A 27,127-nucleotide genomic window follows, 5' to 3' on the forward strand; every position below is an offset into this window, starting at 1 on the left:
TTCTCCAGTCCAATGGCTACTTATTTTGTCCCTTCAGGTGTAGTGAATTGATGGGCAGAGAGAGGAGGGGGGTGCTGTGAGGTGTTTGTTTCTCCTTTTTTATAACTTCAGTTGCCCTCTTGAAAAAACATTTCCAGATGGGTATCAGGAGACAAAAGGTCTACGTGGAAAGATGTACCGTATTGTTTTTTTCTCACCTTTATTTAGGTTCCTTTGTTTCCCTTCCTGCTTAATGATTCTGTTTATTGCTTAAATGCAAATTAAAAAGAGCACACATTTCTTTGGCTGAGACAGACTTGTTTCCCAACCTCAGTTTGGAGCATGTATTAATAACACTATACAGTGGAATCTTGTAACTCCACATACAATATTGCCACCCATTTTATCAGGACCATAGAGACCCGCAAATTATGAGTTCTCAAATGATATCTTAGAAGGCATATTTTGTACAATGATTATTTCAATAGTAGGATGTGAGTACAGGGGTACATTCTGTCACAGGTCCTCTAGTGAGAGCTCCTGGGGTGTGAGCCAAAATCACCTTACTTGCTATGTAACTGCAAGACACTGTCATTATCAAGTACATATTGGGGTGGGCAGAGACAATTAAGAAAAATCAGATGATAGGTCAAAAAATACTATTCAATCTCATGATTTTGCGGGCCAATCTCATGGTTGCAGTGGCCTGACTCATAATTTTCAAACTTGTGGAGTTGGCAATACTGAAATTAGGCACAGGAAGTCCAAAAGAAAAGTTAAGATAGCAAATTATTATTTCTGTGATTTAAGAGAGAATGAATCTCATAAAGAAGGAGAACTTTAAGACAGCTTCTGAAAGCTTATTTCTAGACAGGCTGAAATAATTGTTATAGCATAGTGAAATATAGCTACTAGGTATGCAACCTTATCTGAGAAGAAACTGTCTTGAGACAAAGAGTATTTAAAAATACTTCTTGCAATTTGTGTTTGGTTCTGTCAGATGTAGTTTGCTTCTAAGGTACTTGTTTGTACGTTAGTGTGTCCAGTCTTCTTGTCAAGTAAATAGCTGGTTCTTTATGAACTGTAGCCCAGGTGTGAGAAACACAAAACCTGACCTAGGAAATGTAGTAGCCAAAATAAAACCAGACCTGAGGAAGAAACCTGAAGATTCAGTCCATCATCACTCACAATATTGTGTCTACTAGGACCCAAATACCATGACCAGAGACTTCCAATTAAAGCCAAGGAATGTTAATTAGACATCTAATGCATTGCACAAAATAAAGCCAAATTCAACCTGACAGTCTCAGTCGTGATACTAAAATATATCTGTCATGTTGAAATACATGACACACAAAAGGGGCATTTATTTGCATGGGAAATTTGATCAAGACTGATGAATAACATATAAGCCATAGACTATCATAGAATCATAGAATATCAGGGTTGGAAGGGACCCCAGAAGGTCATCTAGTCCAACCCCCTGCTCAAAGCAGGACCAATTCCCAGTTAAATCATCCCAGCCAGGGCTTTGTCAAGCCTGACCTTAAAAACCTCTAAGGAAGGAGATTCTACCACCTCCCTAGGTAACGCATTCCAGTGTTTCACCACCCTCTTAGTGAAAAAGTTTTTCCTAAGATCCAATCTAAACCTCCCCCACTGCAACTTGAGACCATTACTCCTCGTTCTGTCATCTGCTACCATTGAGAACAGTCTAGAGCCATCCTCTTTGGAACCCCCTTTCAGGTAGTTGAAAGCAGCTATCAAATCCCCCCTCATTCTTCTCTTCTGCAGACTAAACAATCCCAGCTCCCTCAGCCTCTCCTCATAACTCATGTGTTCCAGTCCCCTAATCATTTTTGTTGCCCTTCGCTGGACTCTCTCCAATTTATCCACATCCTTCTTGAAGTGTGGGGCCCAAAACTGCACACAGTACTCCAGATGAGGCCTCACCAATGTCGAATAGAGGGGAACGATCACGTCCCTCGATCTGCTCGCTATGCCCCTACTTATACATCCCAAAATGCCATTGGCCTTCTTGGCAACAAGGGCACACTGCTGACTCATATCCAGCTTCTCGTCCACTGTCACCCCTAGGTCCTTTTCCGCAGAACTGCTGCCTAGCCATTCGGTCCCTAGTCTGTAGCTGTGCATTGGGTTCTTCCGTCCTAAGTGCAGGACCCTGCACTTATCCTTATTGAACCTCATCAGATTTCTTTTGGCCCAATCCTCCAATTGGTCTAGGTCCTTCTGTATCCTATCCCTCCCCTCCAGCGTATCTACCACTCCTCCCAGTTTAGTATCATCCGCAAATTTGCTGAGAGTGCAATCCACACCATCCTCCAGATCATTTATGAAGATATTGAACAAAACCGGCCCCAGGACCGACCCTTGGGGCACTCCACTTGATACCGGCTGCCAACTAGACATGGAGCCATTGATCACTACCCGTTGAGCCCGACAATCTAGCCAGCTTTCTACCCACCTTATAGTGCATTCATCCAGCCCATACTTCCTTAACTTGCTGACAAGAATACTGTGGGAGACCGTGTCAAAAGCTTTGCTAAAGTCAAGAAACATCAACAACATCAACAACATTATAGGGAGAGTGATTTTCTATGTAGTTTTCCCTTCCTTTCAAAAAGGTGCAAGACACTGAAAAGTTTTAGGATGAGAAAGCAAATTGAATTTAACACAAAAATAAATGATTCTACACTGCTTACATTAGACTGGATCTGGGTGGAAGTGAGGAAGAGGGTTTATTGGAGCAGGACACATAATTCTGAGACTCCCACTGCATAAGTCAGGCTTCCAGGGTGCACCAATGTGTCATGACACTGGCCTCAAAATTACAGTGTGCAAACAAAACTTTAACATCCTTAATTCTAGTCAACCATTTTATGCCAACCTTCTGTGAAGGAGGAGGGGGACACACTGTCTTTTTTTAACAGGGGAGTAGTGTTCAGATGCTCAGGCCATTAACACCAACCTAAGAGTATAGATGCAGATTTGACTTGATGACAGTGTTGTAGCAGTGGTGGTCCCAGGATATAAAGACACAAGGTGGGTGAGGTAATATTTTATACTGGACCAACTTCGGGTGGTGAAAAAGAACAAATTTTGGAGCTACACAGGGCTCTTCTTTCAGACCCAAAGAGCTTCCTGCAGCTCCAGAGCTGGTCTCCGGCACCAACAGAAGCGGGTCCAGTACACCGCTACGTCATGAGGTTTGGCGGCGGCACCGCACCATGACGTCGCGACGCTGCGCCACATTCCAGCGCTGTGTGACGCCATGACATGACCATAGGCTGCAAGCATGATGTCATAATGCTACTCCGCTGTGGGGCCGCGGCGCAGTGCGGCGCCAGGGTCCTAGCGCGTTTGCGGACCGGACGTGCGGGCCGCCGCCTCAGGGAGAGCGGCTACCAGGGGGCAGCTCCCCTCCCTGGCCGCCTCGGGCCGCGGGGGAAGGGAGGTGGCGTAAGGCGCGGCAGCCACTGCGGCGTCTCGGCTGCCAGAGGCCCCTGAGCTCCGCCCCGCGGCCGCGGTGGCCGGGGGTGGGGCCTGTGCGGCTCGGGGCGGGACCCGCAGAGCGGCGGCCGGTTGCGGGCCGGCGGGAGGGACGCGAGCGCTGCGGTGCTGCCGGGCATGAGGATGCCGGTGGGTGCAGCCGCGGGGGCGGAAGGGGCCGCGCAGAGCCCCGGCCCCGCCGCCGTCTCCCTGGGCTTGAGCGTGGCCGTGGTCTCCAGCCTGGTGAACGGTTCCACCTTCGTGCTGCAGAAGAAAGGGATCGTGAGGGCGAGAGGACGAGGTACGGGGGCTGCGGCGCCGCCCGGCACCCCCCTGATCTCCCCCCCCCCGGAAAAAGCCAGCCCCCGCCTTAACGTTTTGCATTCCCACCCCCTCCCCGGATGTCTCCCTCACAGCCCGGGGAGACGGTCAGCCCCTGCCCGGCTGGTAGCCACCCCCCTGCAGACGGGGTAGCCCCTGCGGCCCACGGGGTAGCCCTTGCAACCTCATGCATTTCCTCCTTCTAGAGCGTCTCCCGCCGCCAGAGTCAGCCTTTGCCCCCCCCCCCCCCGGCCTTTTCTGCTCCCTCCCTCCAGATAACCTGTGGGGGGAGGCTCTCAGCCCCTTCAAACAGCTTGTGGGGCGGGTTGAGGTGCTCGGTGCATTTGGGGGACGCTCCGCTCTGTCTCATGCTGCCGCACTGCTTTAGAGCGGAGAGCAAGACGGTTTCAGCCGGTGTGGCTACTGCAGAACAGATCTGGCCTCCCTGTTACTTAAACTCTTCACCATAGTCCTTGACCTTCATGTTCTTTCCTTTCAACCTTCCCTGCCCATTTTCCTTGTCTCTGCACTCATCTTAATCTGATTGCTCCAAGGAATCAGTAAGAAACTTTAAAAAAAGGAAATTAGCTGGAGCGCCAGTCCTATGATCTGAGTTATTGCTGGCCACTGGCTAAAGAGAGAAAGGAAAGGGCCCAGTGGATCTGCTGAGTAGTTTGGCTATACTATACCTACAGAATGATCGTAAAATCATGGGAATGGTGTGGGAGAGGAAGAAAACAGCCTTCTATCCAGATAGAGAAGTTTGGGTTCTTTTCTAGTCTGTCAAAAACAAATCTGTGGACTCTAGTTAAGTTCTGTTGTTACATGCAGTGTAGCTGTAGTCCTGTTGCTTTTTGGATATTAGAAGGACAAGATGGGCGAGGTAATATCTTTTACTGAACCAATTTCTGTTAGTGAGAGAAACAAGTTTTTGAGCCCTATAAAGCTCTTCTTGAGGTCTGGAAAGGTACTCCTATGGCTAAATGCAAGTGGAACAGATTGTTTAGCATAGGTAGTTAACACATGTTTTAAAGGAGAGTGGACCCTTAACACCTCTGCAGTCATAAGAAAAAAAGAGGGGTTTAGTGGGTTACAGACTTTTGTAACAAGCCATAAATCCAGTGTGTCTATTCAGTCTGTGATTTTTAGTGTCTTAGAAGAGTTTTGAATTTAAGCTCCCAGGCTCATCTTTTGAATGTGTTGTGTAGGTTTCCTTTGGTGATGAAGACTGATAGGTCTGACATAGAGTGATTGCTTTGTGCAGACATAACTCCACGGCTGCAATGATCAACATTACCCAACAACGCACCTTTGAAGAACCATGGTATATCACAACATGGTATAGTTCATCCTATGCACTAAATGCCGTAATAACTATGTTGGTGAAACCAGACAATCCCTATGCTCTCAAATGAATTTACACAGGAAAATGATAAACAAAAACACCCTATGACCTTAGGATGAACACTTTTCACAAAAAGAAAAGGAGTACTTGTGGCACCTTAAAGACTAACCAATTTATTTGAGCAAATAAAGTCTCTAAGGTGCCACAAGTACTCCTTTTCTTTTTGCGAATACAGACTAACACGGCTGTTACTCTGAAACTTTTCACAAAGCAATTGCTCTATAACTGACCTGTTGGTCCTCATGGACTCTATCTTGAATGGTCCCTTAGAATATGTGCTGATTACTTATGCTAAACAGTCCATTCCACCATATTTAGCTGTGCTGCTCTGGGAGTACATTTCCCAGACCTGAAGAAGAGTTCTGTGTGGCTCAAAAGCTTGTCTCTTTCAATAAAACATATTACAGTACCTCACCCACCTTTTGACTCTAGATAGGGGAAGAAATATAAACCCCCAGCCTTTTACTGAAAGTAATTTGGGAACCCATCGCTCTCTGTCAGGACTTTAACTGTCACCTGGACATTAAATTACTGAGGTTTTTCACCCAACTTGTAGCCATCCTATATCAGCTATTCAAAGCATAAAGCACCAGCAAGGGCTTTCATGCTCTTCCTTTAGGAGCAATTAGGGTGGATGGAGAAGGTACTCTACATGGAAAAAATCCATGCAGTTAGGGAACTGACATTCTTTATTTGAATCTTCTTCCAGTCCTGTTACGAAATTTATTCAGTCCTGCTGCCTGAGCAATTGTAAAATACAGCCCGTGAAACTTCTCTGATTGTGGATAGTCACATGATGAGTTGGTTTCAATGTTCACCCATAAAGTTAAAATATTTTTATATCAGAGGTCAATGGTTGGAGTGAATAGCAAGAAATAAATAACAAAATCCAGATGTGAAGTCAAACTGAAACAGTCAAGAGGAGTTAGGCATAGTCATCAATGTACTTCTACTTTGTGAAATACTGCAGCACCACTGATCATCTGATTTAAAAACAAATATTTATTTTGCAATATTTCATGTACGTTTGATAAGAGAATTCTGTTACTAGCTAGAGAAAGATGTAAAAACTCTTTCCATAAAGTTGTACCAATGCATCTCCATTTTGTTCTTTCATAGATTCCAAGACCAGAAGGGACCATGTGATCATCTAGTCTGACCTTCTGTATAACACAGGCCAGAAAATGTCCCTAAAATAATTCCTACAGCAGATCTTTTAGAAAACATCCCATCTAGAATTAAAAATTGTCACTAAGGGAGAACCCACCGGGACCCTTGATACATTGTTCTAATGGTTAATTACTCTCACCATTAAAATTTATGCCTTATTTCCAGTCTTAATTTGTCTAGTTTCAACTTCCAGCTAATTTTATTTGTACCCCCTCTTTGTTCTGGTTCTCTCATAAGGACACATAACCACATAATTCAGCATAATTGCAATCTTGTTTTATGGAGAAATGCCCACCAAGTATTATAAAACCACCAAACGTTTTTCTTTATTATATAACTGTAAGCCTTAATGTGGAGTTGGATTCCTAAGGTAAAAATGTAGAGCAATAGCTCACTGTGCTGCCCACTTAAATGTTTCTGACAAATCAACATGATTGTTACAAATTCACAATTTGTCATTTTTTGTGTGTTCTGAAGTCAGTTTTCTAAAGCATGATACTATTTTGCTAACAGAGTTTTCGTGCTTTGAATTTATCTGTGACAAATAGCAAAATTTGTCTTTTTTTCCCCCCCTAAATCCTTGCTTTGGAATGATTTCAAGAGGAAACTCAGACTCTGTGTTGCACTGTAATCAGTTACATGTTTCTTGCAGCAGTCATTCTTTTTGTATTTGTATATATATGTAGGGAGCTCTTGTGGAATCTCTATTGAAATTACCAGAACATGTTAGATATGACCTCCAGAATTTTTTTATATTACTGGTCTAGGATCAGCTCACATTTCAAGATCATGCTGTGTCTAATGTGTTCGTGATGGACTCTTTCATGCATAACAAACAACTTTCAACTGCATTACTACCAGCTGACAGCATGATCCAACAAGTTTATTTTGCATTTTCCACAACTGCAGCATTGTGTGACATTTTAAGGCCCTGTACATACTGCTGTTTTTACTCCTGAGGGCATTCTGTGCCAAAAAATCTGCACACAATATTTTAAAATTCTGCAAGTTTTATTTGTCAATAAATAAATGCAGAGGCTCCAGCGTGGCAGTGGGGAGCACAGGCTATTGGCTGTACGAAGGTGGGAGATCACACTGCAGCCTCCTCAACCCCGGGACATGGACTCAGTAGTGAGGCTGCACCCAACCCTGACACAGCACAAGGCCTGGGTATGCCCCAGAAACACCCTGGGGTCCTGCCCCTCTGCACCAGGCACAACAGGTGTGGGGCAGGAAGGCTCAACCAGGCAGGATCCAAGTGTGGAGTGGCTCAGTGGGGGGTGAGAGGATTCTGTGTGGGACAGTCTGCGTGCAGGTAGCTCAGTGGAGGGTCTAGGTGTGGGGGGATCTGGATGCACAGAGGCTTGCGGGGGGGCAGGGTGGTTTCCAGGGGCAGGGGCAATGTGACTGCAGGGGCTTCTAGGTGAAGGTGATTGGAGCTCAGCGAAGGGGCCTGGGTGTGGGGTCTCAGAAGGGGCATCTGGGTGCTGGGGAAGTGGGACTTGGTGGGGTGGGGGTCTGGGTGCGGCTAATTGGGGTCAGTGGTGTGAGGGTCTGGATGTGGGGGGTGCAGGGGGGTGGGGCTTTTCAGGGTGGGGGTTTGAATGCAGGGAGCTCAGTGGGGGTGATCTAGGTGCAGAGTTGGGGATCTGGATGCAGGGGGCTCCAGATGCAGGGATTGAGATTCAGGGGGGTGGGGTTCACGTATGGAAGGCTAGGGGGAATATGGGCAAATGGGGTGAGACTTGGCAGGGATGTCTGGGTATGGGAGGTCCAGTTGCACGAGGGTTGGGCGGTTGGGGGAGCAGCTCCCTGTACAGTGACCCCTTCCCTGTAGCTGAGGAGCAATGGGGGCAGGAAGCAGGGGAGGATGCTGAGCTTCCTGCAGCTGGGGTAGGTTTCTGGGGTGGGTCTGACACATCCCCAGCCACTCCTTGCTGGGGAGGAAGAAGTCGCACCCTCTCCTGCCTCTAGCCCAGCTGGGACTAGCAGCTGATCCCGGCTCAGGGTAGGAGCCACTGGCTGGGGTATCCCCAGCCCTGCGGTGATTTACATCTTCGCTGGCTGCTCTGGGTGCCTGAAACATTGTACTTGCGCTGCTAGGAAGTGGTGTCTGACTGCTCTGCAGCTTCTCTGTGCTTCTCTGTCAGAAAGTCATTTTTCTGTGAGGAAGCAAAGAAATCTGTGGGGGACATGAATTCTGCACATGCGCAGTGGTGCAGAATTCCCCCAGGAGTATGCTTTGTAAACACACGTTTTTTTCCCCTAAAGAAAGTTGTAATTTTTGTTGGGTTCTTTGTGTTTTGTTTTGTTTGTTTTCATACACAAGTGATATTTATACAACAAAAACATTTCGGGAGTAACTTAGTTACAACACTATTGTCCCCAGCATAAGTAAATCAGATTTCTGTTTTGCTGTGTAGCTGGGACCTAACCATGGGATCTAACCGTTTCAAGAATTATGCTAAAGTCTTGAACTGTCAAATTCACATAATTTAACTTTTTTCAGTGTTGGTAGTTGAATGTCTAATATGTAAAATAACGTTAATGTCACAAAATATATAGAAAAGTTACTTGTATCTCCATTATGTTTTTTCTTGGCAAAATCTGAGTGCCAAGCTACTGAGGACAGCATTTCCTAATTGCTGTATACAAGAGGGAGCTACAAAAGCCCAGCAAAATTAAGTTGTGAAAATATGAGATGTGGAATCCTAAAAGATACTACTAGGCCAGTGTTTTCTCCATTTTAATATATTGGGCCAGTATAGCTTGAATGTGGAAGTCAGAACTAACACAGGGCATGATCCAAAGCTCACTGGTGTCTTTCCACTGATTTCAGAAGGCTTTGCATTAGGTCCATAATTGACAGCCTGGTACTTAACTTGCCTCTTCAAGCTTTTGCTACACTAGTGAATTGAATCAGTGAGATAGTATCAGATTGTGCTTGGAGAGGAAACAGCAGTAGGGGGACAAATATTTTGTGAAGTTAGTTTACCAGTGATGATATTTTGTGTAATTTGTACAACTATTGAGACATTTTTATTTTATTTGCAATAACAGAAATGTAATCTGATAAATTAGACACCCACTCAAAAGCTGATCATATTGCTTACTGTCATAATTTTTTCTCCCATTTCAATTCTGATGTGGTTTTAGCAACCATTATTCAAGGAGTTCCTAGAGTTAAAGGTTATTGCTTTATGCTATTTGGGATTCTGAACTTTCAGCTGATGAGTACAACATTGGTTCGATTTCTAGCAATTCATAAGAGAGCATCTGCTAAAGTAAGAGCAGAACTGAAGTGTCGGCATACGAGCTGGAAATAATAACCAGAATAATGTGATGTTAATGTCTGACACCTTGCAGACTACCGCAGATAAACACAAACGTTACTCTCCTTGAGAGTTTTCCTGGTGTCTAGCCTTGATGGTCTGCATGATATTAGACCTTACATTATTTAGTAGTATTTTCGACAGGCATTCATTTATTTTAACATTGTTTTCTATTTTTTGCTCTGGTCCAGGACTTATTGTAACTCATAATGGACCTTGGACTTTTATAGCTTTTTTATATAGATTTTCTTTAGGATTCTCCAATAGGAAAATAAAACTCATGATTTGTAAAATGCGTCCTGAAAAATCATGCCTTTCTTTTAGTCAAGTTTTAAGAATATCACAACTCCCTAGTAAATTCCACATTAAAAGTCTGAGGTAAAATAGGAGACGAAAAATTCATAACAATTGTCTGATGAAAATCCATAACAATTTCTGATAATATAATGAAAATATACAGTCTCAAAATTGGTAGGCAGCTAAAGAACAGTCTGGAGTTGTCACCCATGTCTTTGAAACGTAACATGTTCACATCCCAGAGAAGGCCTAGATCACGTAGCCACAGGAGACTAAGGGCTTGCCAAAAGTCCACACCCAAACATCTCTGATTTCTCTGTAAGTGTCTTAAATTTGTCCCAGTCCAAGTGGCTGTAGAAATTATTTTTTATCTCTTAGGCCAGATTTTCTGAAAGATCACACTATCTCCTGGTAATGAGTTTAACATATATGGTGAATAGAATCTTCAGAAACACTTGTGGATATTTCAAGGCTTCCTTTTATATAGGATGAGGATATTTTGTAAGCATTTGAAATTGAATTTCTAATGATCAGATGCATTGAGAAAGTGTACCAGGATTAGTTAGGCTAGATTGGAGCTACCATCATAGCTTTTTTTCTAATGTCCTTACAACTGTGTGCGAATGTGTGTGAAAATGATTTCTTAGCTTAGCTTTAATGTTGCTCTTTTATATTTTTTCCAGTAGAACTCATCCACTCTTTTCCCATGTTGCCTTTTCCAGGTACTTCATATTTAACAGATATAGTATGGTGGTCTGGTACTATTGCAAGTAAGTATCTTATGTTGTAAGATAATGTAAAGAATGGAATAGCATAGATGATTGGATTTTAAATAGCCTATTATATATTGTAGCGTTGATTTTAGCACAGCTTATTAGCCTTCACAGAGTTATCTTTCTACCAAAATGTAAGAAGCCTTCGATATGGAAATTATTAGCACTCACACAATAACTGTACCTGTGATACATCCAGGAATTGTGATAGTAAGCTCAATTTTTTTAAAAGGCAGTTAAATAAGGAATTGTAATTTCATACCATAAGGGCTTATTTATTCGAGGTTAAATTTTAGATCAGAAAACCCTTAGCCAACTTTTACATTTTAGTATTTTGTCACTTCTAGCTACAGTACCTTTTTGTCACTCTACTGCAAAAAGTAGGCTGGTGAATCCTTGGGCATTGCTGAGTATGAGATGAATACAGACCTCTGTGACCCTCACTCTCACAAGTAGTCTCGCTGATTACTCTGAATGGATTGGTGATATCAAAAAGATCCAAGAAAAGGTACAGAGTAGCTAGCATGTTCTGTTCTCAGTTCAGTTAGTGGGAAAGATGGCATCCTACCTTTGTACCCTAATCTATAATCTGTTGGGGACTATTAGAATTGCTGTGATAAGGGTTCCTTCAATGTATGTAACTCGCAAATAGTCATTAGACTTTCAGTCGTGTTCCTTGTTTAGCCACAGAGGCCGATTTTCACCCTTGCACAATTCCAGTGGTGCAAAGGAAGTGGAAACCACCAGGTCCCTTGATGAAGATTCTCTCTGTGTGGGGAAGTCTTCTGCAGCAAGTGTAAAGCCAGCAGAGTGGTTCCTCTGTCTCCAGATTACCACCCATGCTGCTTTAATCTGGGTTGGGATGGAATTTGGGAATCTGTAATCAGACCCTGACCTGCTACTCTGCTCTGACCACTGGAAGCTGGGCGCAGTAGCAATTCTGTTCTGTAGTGTTTAAAATGAGCCTGTCTGCTCATTTCTTTTGAGGCCTCCGTTTTGAATATCTGGACAGAAGGAGTGAGAAAAAGAGAGAGGGTTTTCTCAATGTGTCAGCGTAACCCTGATTAAGCCAACTGACTGAGTTTTATGAAGCCAAAATTGCTCAAGAGAATGATCTGTTGGCTACATCCATCAGCTAGCATGTCAAAACTAAGCATCTAGCAGCTTATAAAAGCACCATGGAAAGGGTTAACTAGAACAGTGGCTCTCAACCTTTCCAGACTACTGTACCCCTTTCAGGAATCTGATCTGTCTTCTGTACCCCCAAGTTTTACCTCACTTAAAAATGACTTGCTTACAAACTCAGACCTAAAAATACAAAAGTGTCACAGCTACTATTACTGAAAAATTGCTTACTTTCTCATTTTTACCAGATAATTATAAAATAAATCAATTGGAATATAAATATTGTACTTACATTTCAGTGAATAGTATATAGAGCAGTATAAACAAGTCATTGTATGAAATTTTAGTTTGTACAGATTTTGTTAGTGCTTTTTATGTAGCCTGTTGTAAAACTAGGCAAATATGTAGATGAGTTTATGTACCCCCTGGAATACCTCTGAGTACCCCCAGGGGTACGTGTACCCCTGGTTGAGAACCACTGAATTAGAATGCTGTGGATTCAGAATTTCAATACAGTCACAAACAGCAAGAGCCAGGTAGAGAACTGTGGAACCCAAAGAAGGGTGGATTCTTTGGAATCTAGTAAATATCCACAATGCCTTGGGGAAACTACAGCAGTTAATATCCTATACATTAGAAATTGGCTGGTTTGGGATTTTGGATGACTAACAAAACCATCAGAGACTCTTATCAGTTTGCCTCCCACAAGGTTTATTTAAATAACTTGGTTCCCTGATACAAAAGAGTGAATTCACTTGCAAGTGACAGTGTTAAATAAGAGCCATTATTTCAATGCAAACATCTAGACCTAGAAAAAACACCACCTGTGGGTTTTTTGGTGGTGGAATCCACAGGATTACTGCAGACTTCAAAGAAGAAGAGCTCAAATACTACTGAGATGGATCCATATAAATAGAAGAATGGATAGTTCTGCAGTGCAAGGCTTTTAACAGCAGGCAAGTGGTAACAGCTATAAAAAGATGCATTTCTGAGTGTTCTCAATAAATGGCACCCTGCTACTGAGAGTTTTCCAAGAAAACACATGTGGTTTTTCAAGATAAGACTGAAAATGTTGCACATGTTCCCAGTGTTTGCAGTGTGAACGTTTCAGAGTGCTTTGCCCGGCAAAAGAAACTTTTTTAAAAATAGCCTTGATGAGACCTCTGTATGTGGTCTGCAAGAAGATGGTCAACCATTTTAAACATTTATTTGAGCATAAGCTTTCGTGAGCTACAGCTCACGAAAGCTTATGCTCAAATAAATGTTAGTCTCTAAGGTGCCACAAGTCCTCCTTTTCTTTTTGCGAATACAGACTAACACGGCTGCTACTCTGAAACCTGTCATTTTAAACGTTATGTTGCCGTTTCCAATGTAAGAAGCAAACTACAAGCAGAAATGAGCCTCCCTACAGTGGCTGTAGTGGGACATAGGGCTTGTCTTCACTATGGGGGTATATCAACCTAAGTTACGCTACTCCAACTGTGTGAATAACGTAGTTGGGTTGACGTAGCTTAGGTCGACTTATTGCAGTGTCTTCATTGTGCTGCGTCGACGGGAGATGCTCTCCAGTCGACTTACCTTACTCTTCTTGGAGAGGTGGAGTACCAGGGTCAAGCGGAGAGCGCTCTGCCATCGATTTAGCGGGTCTTCACTAGATCCACTAAATCGATCCCTGGCAGCACCATAGTGAAGACCAGCCCTCAGTCACAAAGTGCTGCTCCTTGAATCCTATGTAGAAAACTAACAGACTCATCATTTTCTGCTCAGAGGAAGCAAAGGCATTGGCTCAGGCATACTGAAACATAGCCAAGATTATTATTGACTTGAGTTGTTTGAGGAGTTAATTCAACTTAGATTATAAACTCTTTGGGACAGAGACCATCTCTTTATTCTGTATTTGTTCAGTGACTAGGGCTCCTAGGAGCCACTACGATACAAATAGTGAAGAATAATAACTTGAGTAGAACTTCAGAGATATTTATGTATTTTTCTTTGTACCGCTACTAGGCAGGGCCGTCCCTAGCTATTTTGGTGCCCTACGCAGCCCCCCAGGCCTCCATGGGCGGAAGCGGGGAGGACTGTGTGGGGCCCTGCCCCAGGCCTCCACGGGATGGCGGGGCTGGCCCCAGGACTCGGGGGGGAGTGGGGGGCTGGCTGGCCACTTCCTGCGGGAAGTGGAGTGACCCGGCCCCAGCCTGTTCTGCTCCCCAGGCTCCCAGCCACACCGCCAGCGAGTGCTGGGGGGCGGTTCCCCCCCCCCCCCCAAGCCTGGGAGCCAGGGGAGTGGAGCAGGCTGGGACCGGGTTGCTCCACTTACCACGCCATGAGTGCAGGGTTGGGCCTGGCTGCAATCTTCAGGGAAGTGGGGGTGGGGTGGGGAGAGGCAGGGCTGGGGTGGAGCAGGGGCGGGGGCCTGGGGAAGAGCCGGACCAGGGGCTGGAGCAGCACGCAGCTGCGCAGGGCACCAGGAAATGTGTGCCCCAAATTTCCTGGTGCCCTAAGCAGCTGCGTGCTTTGCGTATGGGTAAGAACGGCCCTGCTACTAGGCCTCTGACAACCCACCTCAGCCATGAAGTCAAGGGATCTGAGCCATGAAAAAGCAAATTTTAATTTGAGCAACTGAGCAGTGGGGAGTCCCAAGGAGGATATGGTGTATCCAGCATACTCTCTCTTCAGTTCAAGGTCTTTTCCTTCAACTCTGAATATCTCCACGCCAGAGCTGCCGTTATGTGCTTGCTGAAAAAACATGCACACAAACGAGAGAGAGCTCAATAAAGATCAGAGCTTAGAGGGACTATAATCCAGTCCTAGCTAAAGACCACATGCAAAAGATCATGACCAACTCTTCGGCTTCACAGATGTGGCTGACTGACTGCTGGCTACCTCACTAGATTCAGTATTACATGCACAGGAAACACCAGTGAATTGAGTCAGCATAATGCTACCATACTCCACATCTTGTAAATTTTTCTTTCCTCAGTGTTCCTGATGAGGTTCCTCGGCTTTACTGAGCTGTGAACTTATTTGGTGAATGAATTAATGTTTGTATAGTGCTTTGCAGATGTAAAGCACTAGTTAAGTATAAAGAAGTAGTATAATGATGATGATATTTGACAGTAGAGTGCAGAAAGCTTTGGTTTCTTAAAATGATTTGATTTTAAGTGCTAATAATGGCCACAGCTTGAAATTCCAGTTTTGTCTAGTATATTGTACTGCACATTCAGTCTTTTTTTGTCTATTATTATTAACTAATATCAAAGCTGTCTTATTGCAAGGACGTGCTGGCCGCCACTTCCCACAGCTCCCATTGGCTGGGAACAGCGAACCACACCCACTGGGAGCTGCAGGCGACAGTGCCTGTGAACTGTCAACATAAACAAAATATCTCATGGCCTGCCAGTGGATTACCCTGATGGGCCGAGTGCCGAGGGTTGCCGACCCCTGATATAGAATATGGGATGCCTAAATTCAGAGCTCCCTACATCAGGAAATTTGAGTGCAACCCATGACAGGGTTTCAAATTCTCAGTCTCTTGACTCTTCCCTACTTAATTATGAAAAATTACTGAAGAGAACATTAATGAGCAGAATTATTGACGATGCTCTCTTGGTGCCTTCTCTTTTGCAAACAGCCTTTATTTAAAAATAATATTTAAAAAATCAGACAGCTGGAAAATTTAGTTTTTGTATAACTGAAAAGTTATGGGCAGAACTAAACAGTTCAATAATGTTCATCTTCCAGTCAGGTCAGTAGTTATGAGCCAGCGTTGAGTAGCTTTTCATTATTCCTATTTACTAAGGGATTTAAAATACTCTTTTGTGGTTCTCTTAACAGTGGCACTTGGTCAAATTGGGAATTTCTTGGCCTACACTGCAGTTCCAACTGTGTTAGTGACTCCTCTAGGAGCTCTTGGCGTTCCATTTGGGTAAGAATTTTATTCATTTATTTGAATGCTGAATTACTTGCTAGTAAAATATAGATTCTAAATAAAATCTGTGACCCATTGGTGTTCCATCAGGAAAACATCATGCTTGTGGATATTAGCTTTCCCTCTAACATTTTAATGAAGTGTAATAAACGTAGTTGGCACGTTCTTTGCCCAGAAAGATTAATAGTGTTTAAATGTCAGCTATTATCAACAACTTAAACAGATTACCAAAATTGCACCACATGTTTGTAGTGTTAAATGATCAGTTTTCAGGATGAAGAGAGGTAAATAGTGGTGTCCCCCAGGGGTCTATACTGGGCCCAGTCCTGTTCAACATATTCATAAATGATCTGGAAAAAGGGGTAAACAGTGAGGTGGCAAAATTTGCAGATGATACAAAACTATTCAAGATAGTTAAGTCCCAGGCAGACTGTGAAGAGCTACAAAAGGATCTCTCAAAACCGGGTGACTGGGCAACAAAATGGCAGATGAAATTCTGTGTTGATAAATGCAAAGTAATGCACACTGGAAAACATAATCCCAACTATACATATAAAATGATGGAGACTATATTAGCTGTTACCACTCAAGAAAGAGATCTTGGAATCATTGTGGATTGTTCTCTGAAAACATCAACTCAGTGTGCAGCGGCCATCAAAAAGCGAACAGAATGTTGGGAATCATTAAGAAAGGGATAGATAATAAGACAGATCACGGGCCATGAATTTTTGTTTACTGCCCGTGACCTGTTCGTGACTTTTACTAAAAATACCTGTGACTAAAACTGAGCCTTAATTATGCATCTGAACTGCATTGATCATCTACTTTAGGCTGCAGAATGTTTGGGGTTGGTGTCATGTCTTCCTTTGCCTTGAACACAGAGTTAAACAGTGTCTTTGGTATGTTTGGGCCATTTACTTGTTTGAATCCAGCCTGTTGTGTTAGTGACCAAAAATCATTGCTACCTCTTTACTGCTTGTGGCCCATGTGAAATGGATTGGTAGTCTCCCACCAGATTGCTGTGGGATAGGTGTCTACCTCACAGTTGGCCTGGCCCCCTTGTGCTCTCAGCTAAGAGGTTGAGGATTCAATGAACATAAAGACTGAATTTATTTTCTGCCTTCCTCCCCTGTCTTGGGTCAGGGCTGAAGCATGTAAATGGGCTACATGAAGACTATTTTTGGAAGTAAACAAAAGGCTGGCAAGTAATACCCTAGCTGAGAGATGTGTATTAAGAGATTGAATAATTTAGATTAATTTTAATTTTCTTCCACTTTGTGAAAGGTCCATTTTAGCTTCTTACTTACTGAAAGAAAAACTCAACATTCTCGGCAAGTTGGGATGTCTGCTGAGCTGTGCTGGGTCTGTTGTTCTCATAATTCATTCCCCAAAATCTGAGAGTGTAACGACTCAGGCTGAGCTTGAAGAGAAGCTTACAAATCCAGGTACTTTGTTCTCTTACAAAATTATGATAGCATTGTCTAGGAACGCTTATTTGAAGGGAATAGTTGCTTCCCCAAAGCAGCAACATTAGTGGTATTAAGGCTTCTGCATTCCTAGGTAAATACGGTATAAAGGAGACACACCATCATGGTTTCTATACATGAAGACTACCTCTTCAGTGTAATAGAATTCCCGGAGTGTGTATAAAGGAGAAATTATAGATATATGATTTTTTCAAAAAGGGCCTGGGTGAGTTAGGAGCCTAACTTCCTTTGACTCAGGCACTTCTGAAAATGTACCTTTTGACAGCATCTGTCATGAGGCTATTAATTAAAAAAACTAAGCAGTAAACTGTCCAGAGTTAGAAACTGGCCAGCAACAAATTCAAAGACTCTGATCTTGGGTTGTCTGAGCTTGTAGTTTCCTGTTTCTGCTGCTGTCCAGGAGCCAGCCAGTTATTGGCATAAGTTAGTCTGCTCTAATGTATTCAACTACCTCTGGCCACAAAGCACCATTCTATAAACTGGGGCTCAATGGGGTATAGAAACATGCTGGTTATGCCCCCCTATGCCAAGGGGTTGAGAACATGGGGAACAGTGGTATAGGAGCTACAGTAGCTTCTGCACCACCTAAGGATTCTCCCATGCAGGTGGAATCCTCTATTAGCTGGTTAAACTGATGTTGCAGTTGCTTTGTGACACCAAGGAGGCGCAGAGTAGCCATAGCAAGGGCTAGGATCTGATCTAAAGACGAAATAAAGTTGTCGAGATGGTAACTTCCCAAAAGTGGTGGGTTTTTTGTTAGTGCTTTGAAATAATTCTCCATTTCAGTTTTTCCTTACAATGAAAATCATTGCATATTTGCATGTAAGTCAAGAACTGCAAATACATTTTCTTTTTTTAAGTGATGAAACCAAGTTGGCTGTAAGTTGGACTTGTAACCTATTTTCTAAAATGATGAAGAGCTGTTTCATGTAGTTTCCTCTTAAGGAAAGAATCAAAACTATAATTCCATGAGCTCATTTTAAGGGGTTCTAGACAAAAATTGAATCTTTGTGGGTAAAATCCTTGCACTTCTTGCTGCCAAATAGATTCTATTAGGTCTTAAAGCTATCTTAATGGTGCACATATACATTACTTATGTTTCAAATAGATGTTTGCTTTGGCACACTGAAGGCATGTATGCAGGTGCCAATAAAACATGTTGTGAAGTTCCCTTTCTTTCCTGCTATTCACTGGACTGACTTGCTTTTAAACCGTTCCTGACCTGATAGTTGTTTGGCATACTCTCTGTGCTTCATGTATGCCTAAGCCACTTCAATTTTTCTCTCAGAATAGCTAAATTGGGAACTGTCATAAATATAAAGGGAAGGGTAAACCCCTTTGAAATCCCTCCTGGCCAGGGGAAAGCTCCTCTCACCTGTAAAGGGTTAAGAAGCTAAAGGTAACCTCGCTGGCACCTGACCAAAATGACCAATGAGGAGACAAGATACTTTCAAAAGCTGGGAGGAGGGAGAGAAACAAAGGGTCTGTGTCTGTCTGTAGTTGTCTTTGCCGGGGATAGACAAGGAATGGAGTCTTAGAACTTTTAGTAAGTAATCTAGCTAGGTATGTGTTAGATTATGATTTCTTTAAATGGCTGAGAAAAGAATTGTGCTGAATAGAATAACTATTTCTGTCTGTGTATCTTTTTTGTAACTTAAGGTTTTGCCTAGAGGGATTCTCTATGTTTTGAATCTAATTACCCTGTAAGATATCTACCATCCTGATTTTACAGGGGGGATTTCTTTATTTCTATTTACTTCTATTTTTTATTAAAAGTCTTCTTGTAAAAAACTGAATGCTTTTTCATTGTTCTCAGATCCAAGGGTTTGGGTCTGTGGTCACCTATGCAAATTGGTGAGGCTTTTTATCCAACATTTCCCAGGAAAGGGGGGGGTGCAAGTGTTGGGAGGATTGTTCATTGTTCTTAAGATCCAAGGGTCTGGGTCTGTAGTCACCTAGGCAAATTGGTGAGGCTTTTTTACTAAACCTTGTCCAGGAAGTGGGGTGCAAGGTTTTGGGAAGTATTTTGGGGGGAAGGACGCGTCCAAACAGCTCTTCCCCAGTAACCAGTATTAGTTTGGTGGTGGTAGCGGCCAGTCCAAGGACAACGGGGGGAATATTTTGTACCTTGGGGAAGTTTTGACCTAAGCTGGTAAAGATAAGCTTAGGAGGTTTTTTCATGCAGGTCCCCACATCTGTACCCTAGAGTTCAGAGTGGGGGAGGAACCTTGACAGGAACTATTTAATATTTTCAGTTTCACTGAAACTCAAACCTAAAGTGTACCTAAAAGTGTTAGTAAAGGAAATATTGTTGCATGTTTAATAGTCCAACCAGACCAAAATTAACTATTGAAGTGTGTCCTGTTCATCCCATTGACTTTAATGAGACTTAAGTATGTGCTTAGGTACTTTGGTCATAGTGATGAATGTGGTTATATCACAACCATTCTTCATAGGGGACTTTAATAGGAATATAATGTCAACTTTAAAAAAAACTTTAAATCCAGTGACAGTGTGAAACAGTTGGTATTCATACATTATTATTTGACTTGCACAAAGAGGGTAAGAGCAGCAACTGTCATAGTTGTACATTGATCTAACCAATTTCAAAGGCTTTTGTTCTTTATTTGATAGGAGATCCTCAGCTTTGTGTACATATCCTTATATGTTACCATGTTCAGGGGTTCACGACTGAGCCTTTAAATATTTCTAATAAATTATCCTAGGGCAAATGTTTCTACCTGGCCATTAACAAGCCATTACCATTTTTTTCTTTGTTTTTTCAGTGTTTGTGGGCTACCTCTGCACAGTACTTCTCATGCTTCTCCTGCTTATCTTCTGGATAGCGCCAGCTCATGGACCTACTAATATCATGGTTTACATCAGTATTTGCTCACTGTTGGGCAGTTTCACTGTGCCCAGCACAAAAGGCATTGGGCTGGCTGCTCAAGATATCTTTTACAATAATCCATCAAGTCAAAGAGCCTTGTATCTCTGTTTGGTTCTTCTGGCAGTGTTAGGATGTAGCATCATCATTCAGTTCAAGTATATCAATAAGGCACTGGAATGTTTTGACTCATCTGTGTTTGGTGCCATCTACTACGTCGTGTTCACCACTTTAGTCCTGCTGGCCTCAGCCATCCTTTTTAGGGAGTGGAGTAACGTGGGAGTGGTAGATTTCTTGGGGATGGCTTGTGGATTCACCACTGTATCCATTGGAATTGTTCTTATACAAGTCTTCAAGGAGTTCAGCTTCAATATTGGGGATTTGAATAAACCTAATATGAAGACAGATTAAAATCATATTTGAGGGGAACTGGAATGGCTCAGGGAATGATACAGAGCCTTCCATTTCTAGGTAACTGATTCCAGTATGATTGAGATTGGCAGTTGTTACCCTCTGAGAGAGTGGTAGCTTGTGTGAAATGAATTGGTGGCCTCCATCCAGTTTTAATGGACAGTTGTCCACATACCCAAAATCACCATAATAAGTTGACATTAACTAATATCATTGCTGACTGTCTCAGCAGAAAGGCTAAGGAATGAATCAGCATAGAGACTGATGTATCTCCTTGCCCCTAAAAGGTGGTCTATCCAGAAAAGGTTTGATGACATTCTGGCAGGCCGGTATAGGAAATCTTTACATTAGACTGCCTGTGATGTACTCATTCTGTGGATAGACATCATCAGTTTCTAATGCACTCAGTCCACCACCTTTCATGAATGGTGTATGCCCTTTAAAAAAAAAATTGTAAGCAAATGGAACAATTCTGTTAATTTCCTTAAAACAGCAATGTGTTCACAGTCCAGGCTGTGAATTGTGAAAAAAATGTTGATTTGAATTGTGGACTACAGGTTTGTCCTTTGTACAGTAACTGCCTCCGCAATTTGGACTGACACAGGTGAATGCACTGGGGGAGGCGGGGAGTTCTAAATTAAGTCATTGGTATAGAGTAGTGCATCTAACCCTTAAAAGCTTGCACTACTTACTTACCAACTGAAACTAGCTCACAGATCCAGCTGAAACTAGCATCCAGATTACAGGTATACATTTTATTCATAACTCTTTTAAGTGCATTAAGACATACAGCATTCATCCAAGAGCTTTTAATGGTTCATGGACAGGAAGAGGGTGAAGGACGTGATGCACAGTCTTCCTGTATACATGGTGGGTTATCCAGTGCCTTTGTAATCTAAAAATACCACTTAATTTGAATGTGTTTGTTTCTGCGACCTTGTAACAGGTTAGAATAATCCAGTTTTGTTGTCTGTAATATTTGGCTGTATTCAAATTATAAGCATGTAAAGCAGACAGAAAGGTCAGAATATTTTTGGAAAGGTTTCCAAGCCTCAAGTCAATACTGAGATGCTTTGGTGGCTTCTGCGAACATCTATAATCATAATGAGAAGTAACTGATAAGGGGTCTACTTACAGCAATCCAGTATATGTAGAATCCAGTTATACAACAGAATATAGGAAACTATTTAATAAAGTAGCTAATTGACAAAATTGTTCTTCAGAACAGGATAATGAGTAAATGGATTTGTGTGTCATTAGATTGCTGATTATGAAATCAGGCTGTGAACCGGCACTGTTGTGAGCAAAATTTTTGTGAGAAGTACAGGTGTGAGATTTCTTCATTAACTCAGAAGGATGGGTAAGATTATGGCCTTTAGAAAGGTGGAGTTGAGTAACCCAGTACACATGCATTCAGATCCAGTATTTCACAGCTGCGTTGTAGTTCCGCAGCAGTATTTTAAAGGCTTGTGCAAGTGGCCCAAGCCATGGTACAATTGGTTTGGATGACTGGATTACAGTATATGAATGTGTCAAAAAATAGGAGAAATTACTGATATTCACAGAAGGATGTATTGATCTTGTCCTTGGAGTGAAAATAATTTTCATAGTATAATGTAATCAGTGATCATTATATACATAATGTCATTGGAAGAGTGTACCAAAGGCTTGAAAATAAGTGAGAGAGAAATTCTTTTGTTTTAAATTTGGAGATAAAAGTAGATTTGTGTAGCATATAACTACTGAACACCTGGCAGTCCAGAATCTCTCATGAGACAAAAGGGGGGGTCACCAGACACCATTTGAGAAGGTTACAGATGTCAGTCTATAACAGGGGTCGGCAACCTTTGAGAAGTGGTGTGCCAAGTCTTCATTAATTTAAGGTTTCTCATGCCAGTAATAAATTTTACATTTACAGGGGCCCGCGACAGAACCCCAGACTGGCAGTGGGCTGAGCAGGGCCGGTGGCCAGGACCCCAGCTGGCAGGGGGCTGGGCGGCTGGAACCCTAGACCAGCAGTGAGGTGAGCAAAGCCAGCGGCTGGTATCCTAGGCTGGCAGCAGGCTGAGCGGGGCCGATGGCCAGGACCCTGGCTGGCAAGGGGCCGGTGGCTGGAACCCTAGACCATCAGCGGGCTGAGCAGGATGGCAGATAAAACTCCAGACTGGCAGCAGCTCACTTGCTGCCAGTCTGGGGTTCTGGCCGCTGGCCCCGCTCAGCCCGCTGCTGACCTGGGGTTCCGTTCACCCAGGCAGGCAGCAGGCTGAGTGGGGCCGGCGGCCGGGACCCCGGCTAGCAGCAGTGTGCCAGTAAAAATCAGCTTGCATGCCACCGGTTGCCGACCCCTGGTGTATAACAAGAGGTCAAGAACAGTATCCCATAGCTAAGTTTGTGGGCTAGCTGTAGGTAATGCAAACCTTGGTTATTTAGAGGTGTTGCTAACTCAGTAATTGGTGTTTTGTTTTAAAACCCCAGCTCACTGGAGTCATGTGACTACTTGAGACACTTGGCTTTTGATTTAAAAGAAAAGTCAGTTGCTAGCTCTCATAGTTACCGAGAAAATCATGAAAATGCAACCCCAGGGAACACTAAAGGTTCAAAAACCTGAAGGCAAATAAAAAGAACCCCAAATGTATTATTTTTAAGCCAGTGTCATGGTTTTTGGAGGCCTGACATAGTTTGTGAACATACAGGTTTGACAATACTGGGGTTATCAAATCAAATAATTTGATACATGGAGGAAAGGACAGACAGCATCTTACATCCAAAAATCTCAGCTGTTATGATTTAGACTTGAGAAATGATGGAAACATATCTTATGATATTAGGCCAGGAGAAGGGAGAAAAGAACTAGCAAACAAAAGGAAATTTTTGTGCATTTTAAAAACACTTTTATACGGGGGTATGTCACTCTTTCTAGGCAGGATTTTTCTAGATGAGGGAATCAGGTGTTGAATTTTAAATAAGGTTTGGCTGAGTTCTTTTTTTACATAGTATTGATTGGAAGAAAATATCTTGATTACTCTAAAGGGTGACTTTGTAAATGGTGGTAGTTCCCTTTTGTCTGTTTGAAAACTGGATCCTAAGTAAATAAAAATAGACAAGTAGACTTGTAATTCACTTCTTCAAATGATAGCTGTTCTCAAAAGTAGTCAAGCCATTTTTTCAAAGCATAAATTCAGGGTTTAAGGGTTGCACATTGGTTTGGTATGCTAGCCATTAATCTCTGCAAATTTATCCAAATTCTTTCTCAGTTCAAAGTGAAAATGACTCTCATATCTCATACAGTCCTTATTTGGCCAAGTATGTTTGCTTATTTAAGTTTTTATTTATTAAAAAGGTGCCTATCCTCATATGCTAGGTGCTTATGCAAATTTTAAAATTATACAATCCCAAACCAAAATTATACAATCCCAAACCAACAAGATTACCCTGTCCCAAAGCAACCTCTTTCCACATCTTAAAACCAAGTTGTGATAAGCAGTCTCTATGCAGGGGAAGACTGAAATAACAGCTGTATTCTTTGGTCTTCCTATCCTTGGAGCTGATAAACTTCTGCAGGAATTCTCCTCTTCTCCCCAGCTCCTCCTCATCCATGTTCTGAACTTCTTGAAGTGGAGATACCAAAAGCCAGCACATATAGAGAAAAGCTTTTCAAGTGGCCTTGCACATCATTTATACCTATAGCCTTTTACATCATGAATGATAAATAATGAAAAAAATTATTTTTGCTACTCTTTGTTCAGCAAATAATGGTGTTCTTTTTATTTTCTGTCTCTAACTGGATCTGGCTCAATTCTAATTTTAAAACTATATTGACGTGTGTATTGTCACTGTTGATGGCATTCTTTCTCCCCTTCCCCTTATCCCAGACCTCTTACCTTTTCTATGTCTTTTCATGTTGCTTCTCTGGTTTAAAAAAAATTGCACTGTTGAAGGGAACTGTCAACTCTTCTCTCTTCCTCCCCCAAGGCAAGGGAGCACCTTTGAATAATACTTCTGAGTTCCATCGTCTCAGGGAGAAAATAATTGTCTCCTGAGCTTTGGTCTTCCTGCTACTGGGCCCACTCTTTTCACGTTGCTTCATAAATTATTTATATCGATAGCCAAGAGCCAGATTACTTAAATTCTGATTCCAAAGCAGAAATGACAGAGGATATACCTAAAAAGTGTTGTAAAGTGGACTGATAATATTGATGGGATTCATTAAAATATATTTATTTCCACAGTGAAAGGAGTTTCTTAGTGTCTGTGGCTTCTGTTAAATTTATCAGACATATTTACATATACAGTGCTCTTAATCTGTTGAAGATAGATTTTTGAGATCTATTAGCCATTCAAAGTATGGAGGATTGACATGTGTAGGCCCCATTATCATTAGTAGGTGTTACCCACATAAATCCCCCAAACATCCAACAGAAGAATAGAACCGTTTTTGATACAACCAAAAAATGTTTTTTCCTAAATATCTGTGTATAAAAAGCAAACTGTCTAAAGAAGATAGCTCTTGTACTAATTATCCAGGATACTGTATGTGCAAATAAAGCCTATTCATTAGTCACCTGAAACTAACATGAATAAGAATATTATATACACTATGACAAGTGATGCTTCCTAATAATAATTTTGGTTTAGACTGACTGTATATGTATTTTTCTGAAGTAACTAGCACTGACAGTGAAAGCACTGGATTTTGTTTGTTAAAATAATGGAAGCTCTAAGCTTTACTTTCACTTTTTATTTTAAAATAAGAGGCTTTTTTATTACAAGAAGGATTTAAAGAAAATAAATACAGGGACCTCAAACTGCAATGCACTGAAAGGTGAAATGTACCACTCTCACCTTCTTACTTAAACATAGGACATTGTAATACTTCCCATACTGTCCTTAGATACTGTAATCTACAGAACTGCTGAAGTTTATTATTGAAACAAATTTATATCTAATTATACTTAACTTCCTGCCTTCAAGGAGATTAGCCTTTATAATTAACTCTTTGGGGCCAGGGAATATGGGGTTTAAGTGCTGCAGAACATGTTAGTGCACGTAGCATTTGCACTAATAATGTTAGGAGCTCCAGAACTCTTAGTGCCAAAGTATTTCATACAGCAGTGTTGAAACTGAAAGATTGCAAAGGGTGAAAATTAGGAAATGGAAAGTCCAGAATACTTTTGGGGGAAATGTTTTTAAAGAATTATAAGTTTTTATTTTTTCTGTTCAGGTGGTTTGCACTTTGCGGAGAAAAAAATGTTACACAGAAGGGATAATCCTGAACTATTTTTTAAATGAGGGGATTCTTTTCCTCCTCCTCCCCCCCCCACCCCCGTGTGTGTTTAAATTAATTTTAATGGAATGTGGAAAAAATGGATGGGAACAAATATACAGTGTCAGAGGTTTGGTTACTTAAATACTACTGCAATATAGTTACTACAGGTAAAATGAAAATGGACTATTTTAGCTTCCGAATAATGTGTATATAGATTTGTTAATGGCTTACAAGTTTAGCTTACTATCTTTGATTTTTAAAAATAGATATAGGCATGTTGTATTTGCCTTGTGTAAATTATAAAAGGCTATTTATTAAGGTTTCTGATAACTAACCTATTTATTAATCTGTAACATTTTAAAATAAATAACTTATTTCTAGCTCAATGCTTGTTTGTGACTTTTTCCTGCTCTGCTTTTTATCATAAAGAAAATATTCTGTTTCACACACGCTTGGCCACCACAGGACCTAATCCTGATGCATGAACCAAAATTATTTTGTTTGTTCATCCACAAAACTCAGAGTCTTGCCTTGAATAGTGGTAGATGTACATATATAGAAGAAGAGTCATGTGAATGATTGAATTAAGCACACTGACGGCAAGGGGTCAAGGCTTTAATATGTTAATACCACTGTAGTTTGTTTACAGATTAACTGAGCATTTTTCCTAAGATATAAATACCTGTCAGGGCTTGAAGTCCTTTACTTACTCTGGCCATACATTTCTATATTGTAGCTAGTTGTTTAGCAGGGTACACCTCTAACCCCATTGCTGAATGAGTGTCAGCAAGTGAGAGTAGAAACCACTTGGAAAATTATGCAGGCTGACCATCAAATTCTGCCTTCAGTTGGACCCAGTGCTGTAGTGAAATTGGCAACATTTTGGGAGTCACCATTATACTATCATGTCTGATAGTGTAGGCTAACAAAAGTGAGTATCAAGTGTGTCTTTCTGAGTGCAGGATTTATGAGCAGGAATGATTAATGTTGTTGTGTTAGCTTCTTTACCTGTGTTGAAGGGGTTACGCCATTGCTACTGCAAATCAGAGTTGGATTAATTTTAAAAAGGAAAAAGGTGTCTGTCAAAGATGATATTTTGTGGGTAGTGAATAACAATTAGTGTCAATACTCTTGACTGTGCACCCAGGCTCTATTATATATTCAAAGGTGGCAGTCATAATTCAAATGTGATCAGATGTAAAGTCTAAAAAATTATACAGGCTGACACTTCTCTTC

The 27,127-nt window shown here is 41.9% G+C and overlaps 2 protein-coding genes and 1 long non-coding RNA gene across 3 annotated transcripts in view; 2 read left to right on the forward strand and 1 right to left on the reverse strand.

The window, feature by feature from the left end:
- HERC2 (HECT and RLD domain containing E3 ubiquitin protein ligase 2) overlaps window positions 1-27,127 on the reverse strand; it is a 317,314-nt gene that overhangs the window by 285,383 nt on the left and 4,804 nt on the right. The gene's annotated exons all lie outside the window — the stretch shown is intronic.
- NIPA1 (NIPA magnesium transporter 1) lies at window positions 3,308-26,263 on the forward strand. The gene is made up of 5 exons (XM_073353245.2): window positions 3,308-3,790; window positions 10,737-10,784; window positions 15,747-15,837; window positions 17,125-17,285; window positions 20,114-26,263. The coding sequence occupies exons 1-5, from the start codon at window positions 3,628-3,630 to the stop codon at window positions 20,623-20,625; spliced, it is 975 nt and encodes a 324-aa protein (XP_073209346.1). The 5' UTR covers window positions 3,308-3,627; the 3' UTR covers window positions 20,626-26,263.
- Window positions 4,808-6,836, forward strand: LOC140914729 (uncharacterized). The gene is made up of 2 exons (XR_012159969.1): window positions 4,808-5,149; window positions 6,335-6,836. It is a non-coding gene; the product is annotated as an uncharacterized LOC140914729 (long non-coding RNA).

Source organism: Lepidochelys kempii, chromosome 1 (assembly GCF_965140285.1).
Source record: "Lepidochelys kempii isolate rLepKem1 chromosome 1, rLepKem1.hap1, whole genome shotgun sequence".
NCBI classification, from domain to species: domain Eukaryota; kingdom Metazoa; phylum Chordata; order Testudines; family Cheloniidae; genus Lepidochelys; species Lepidochelys kempii.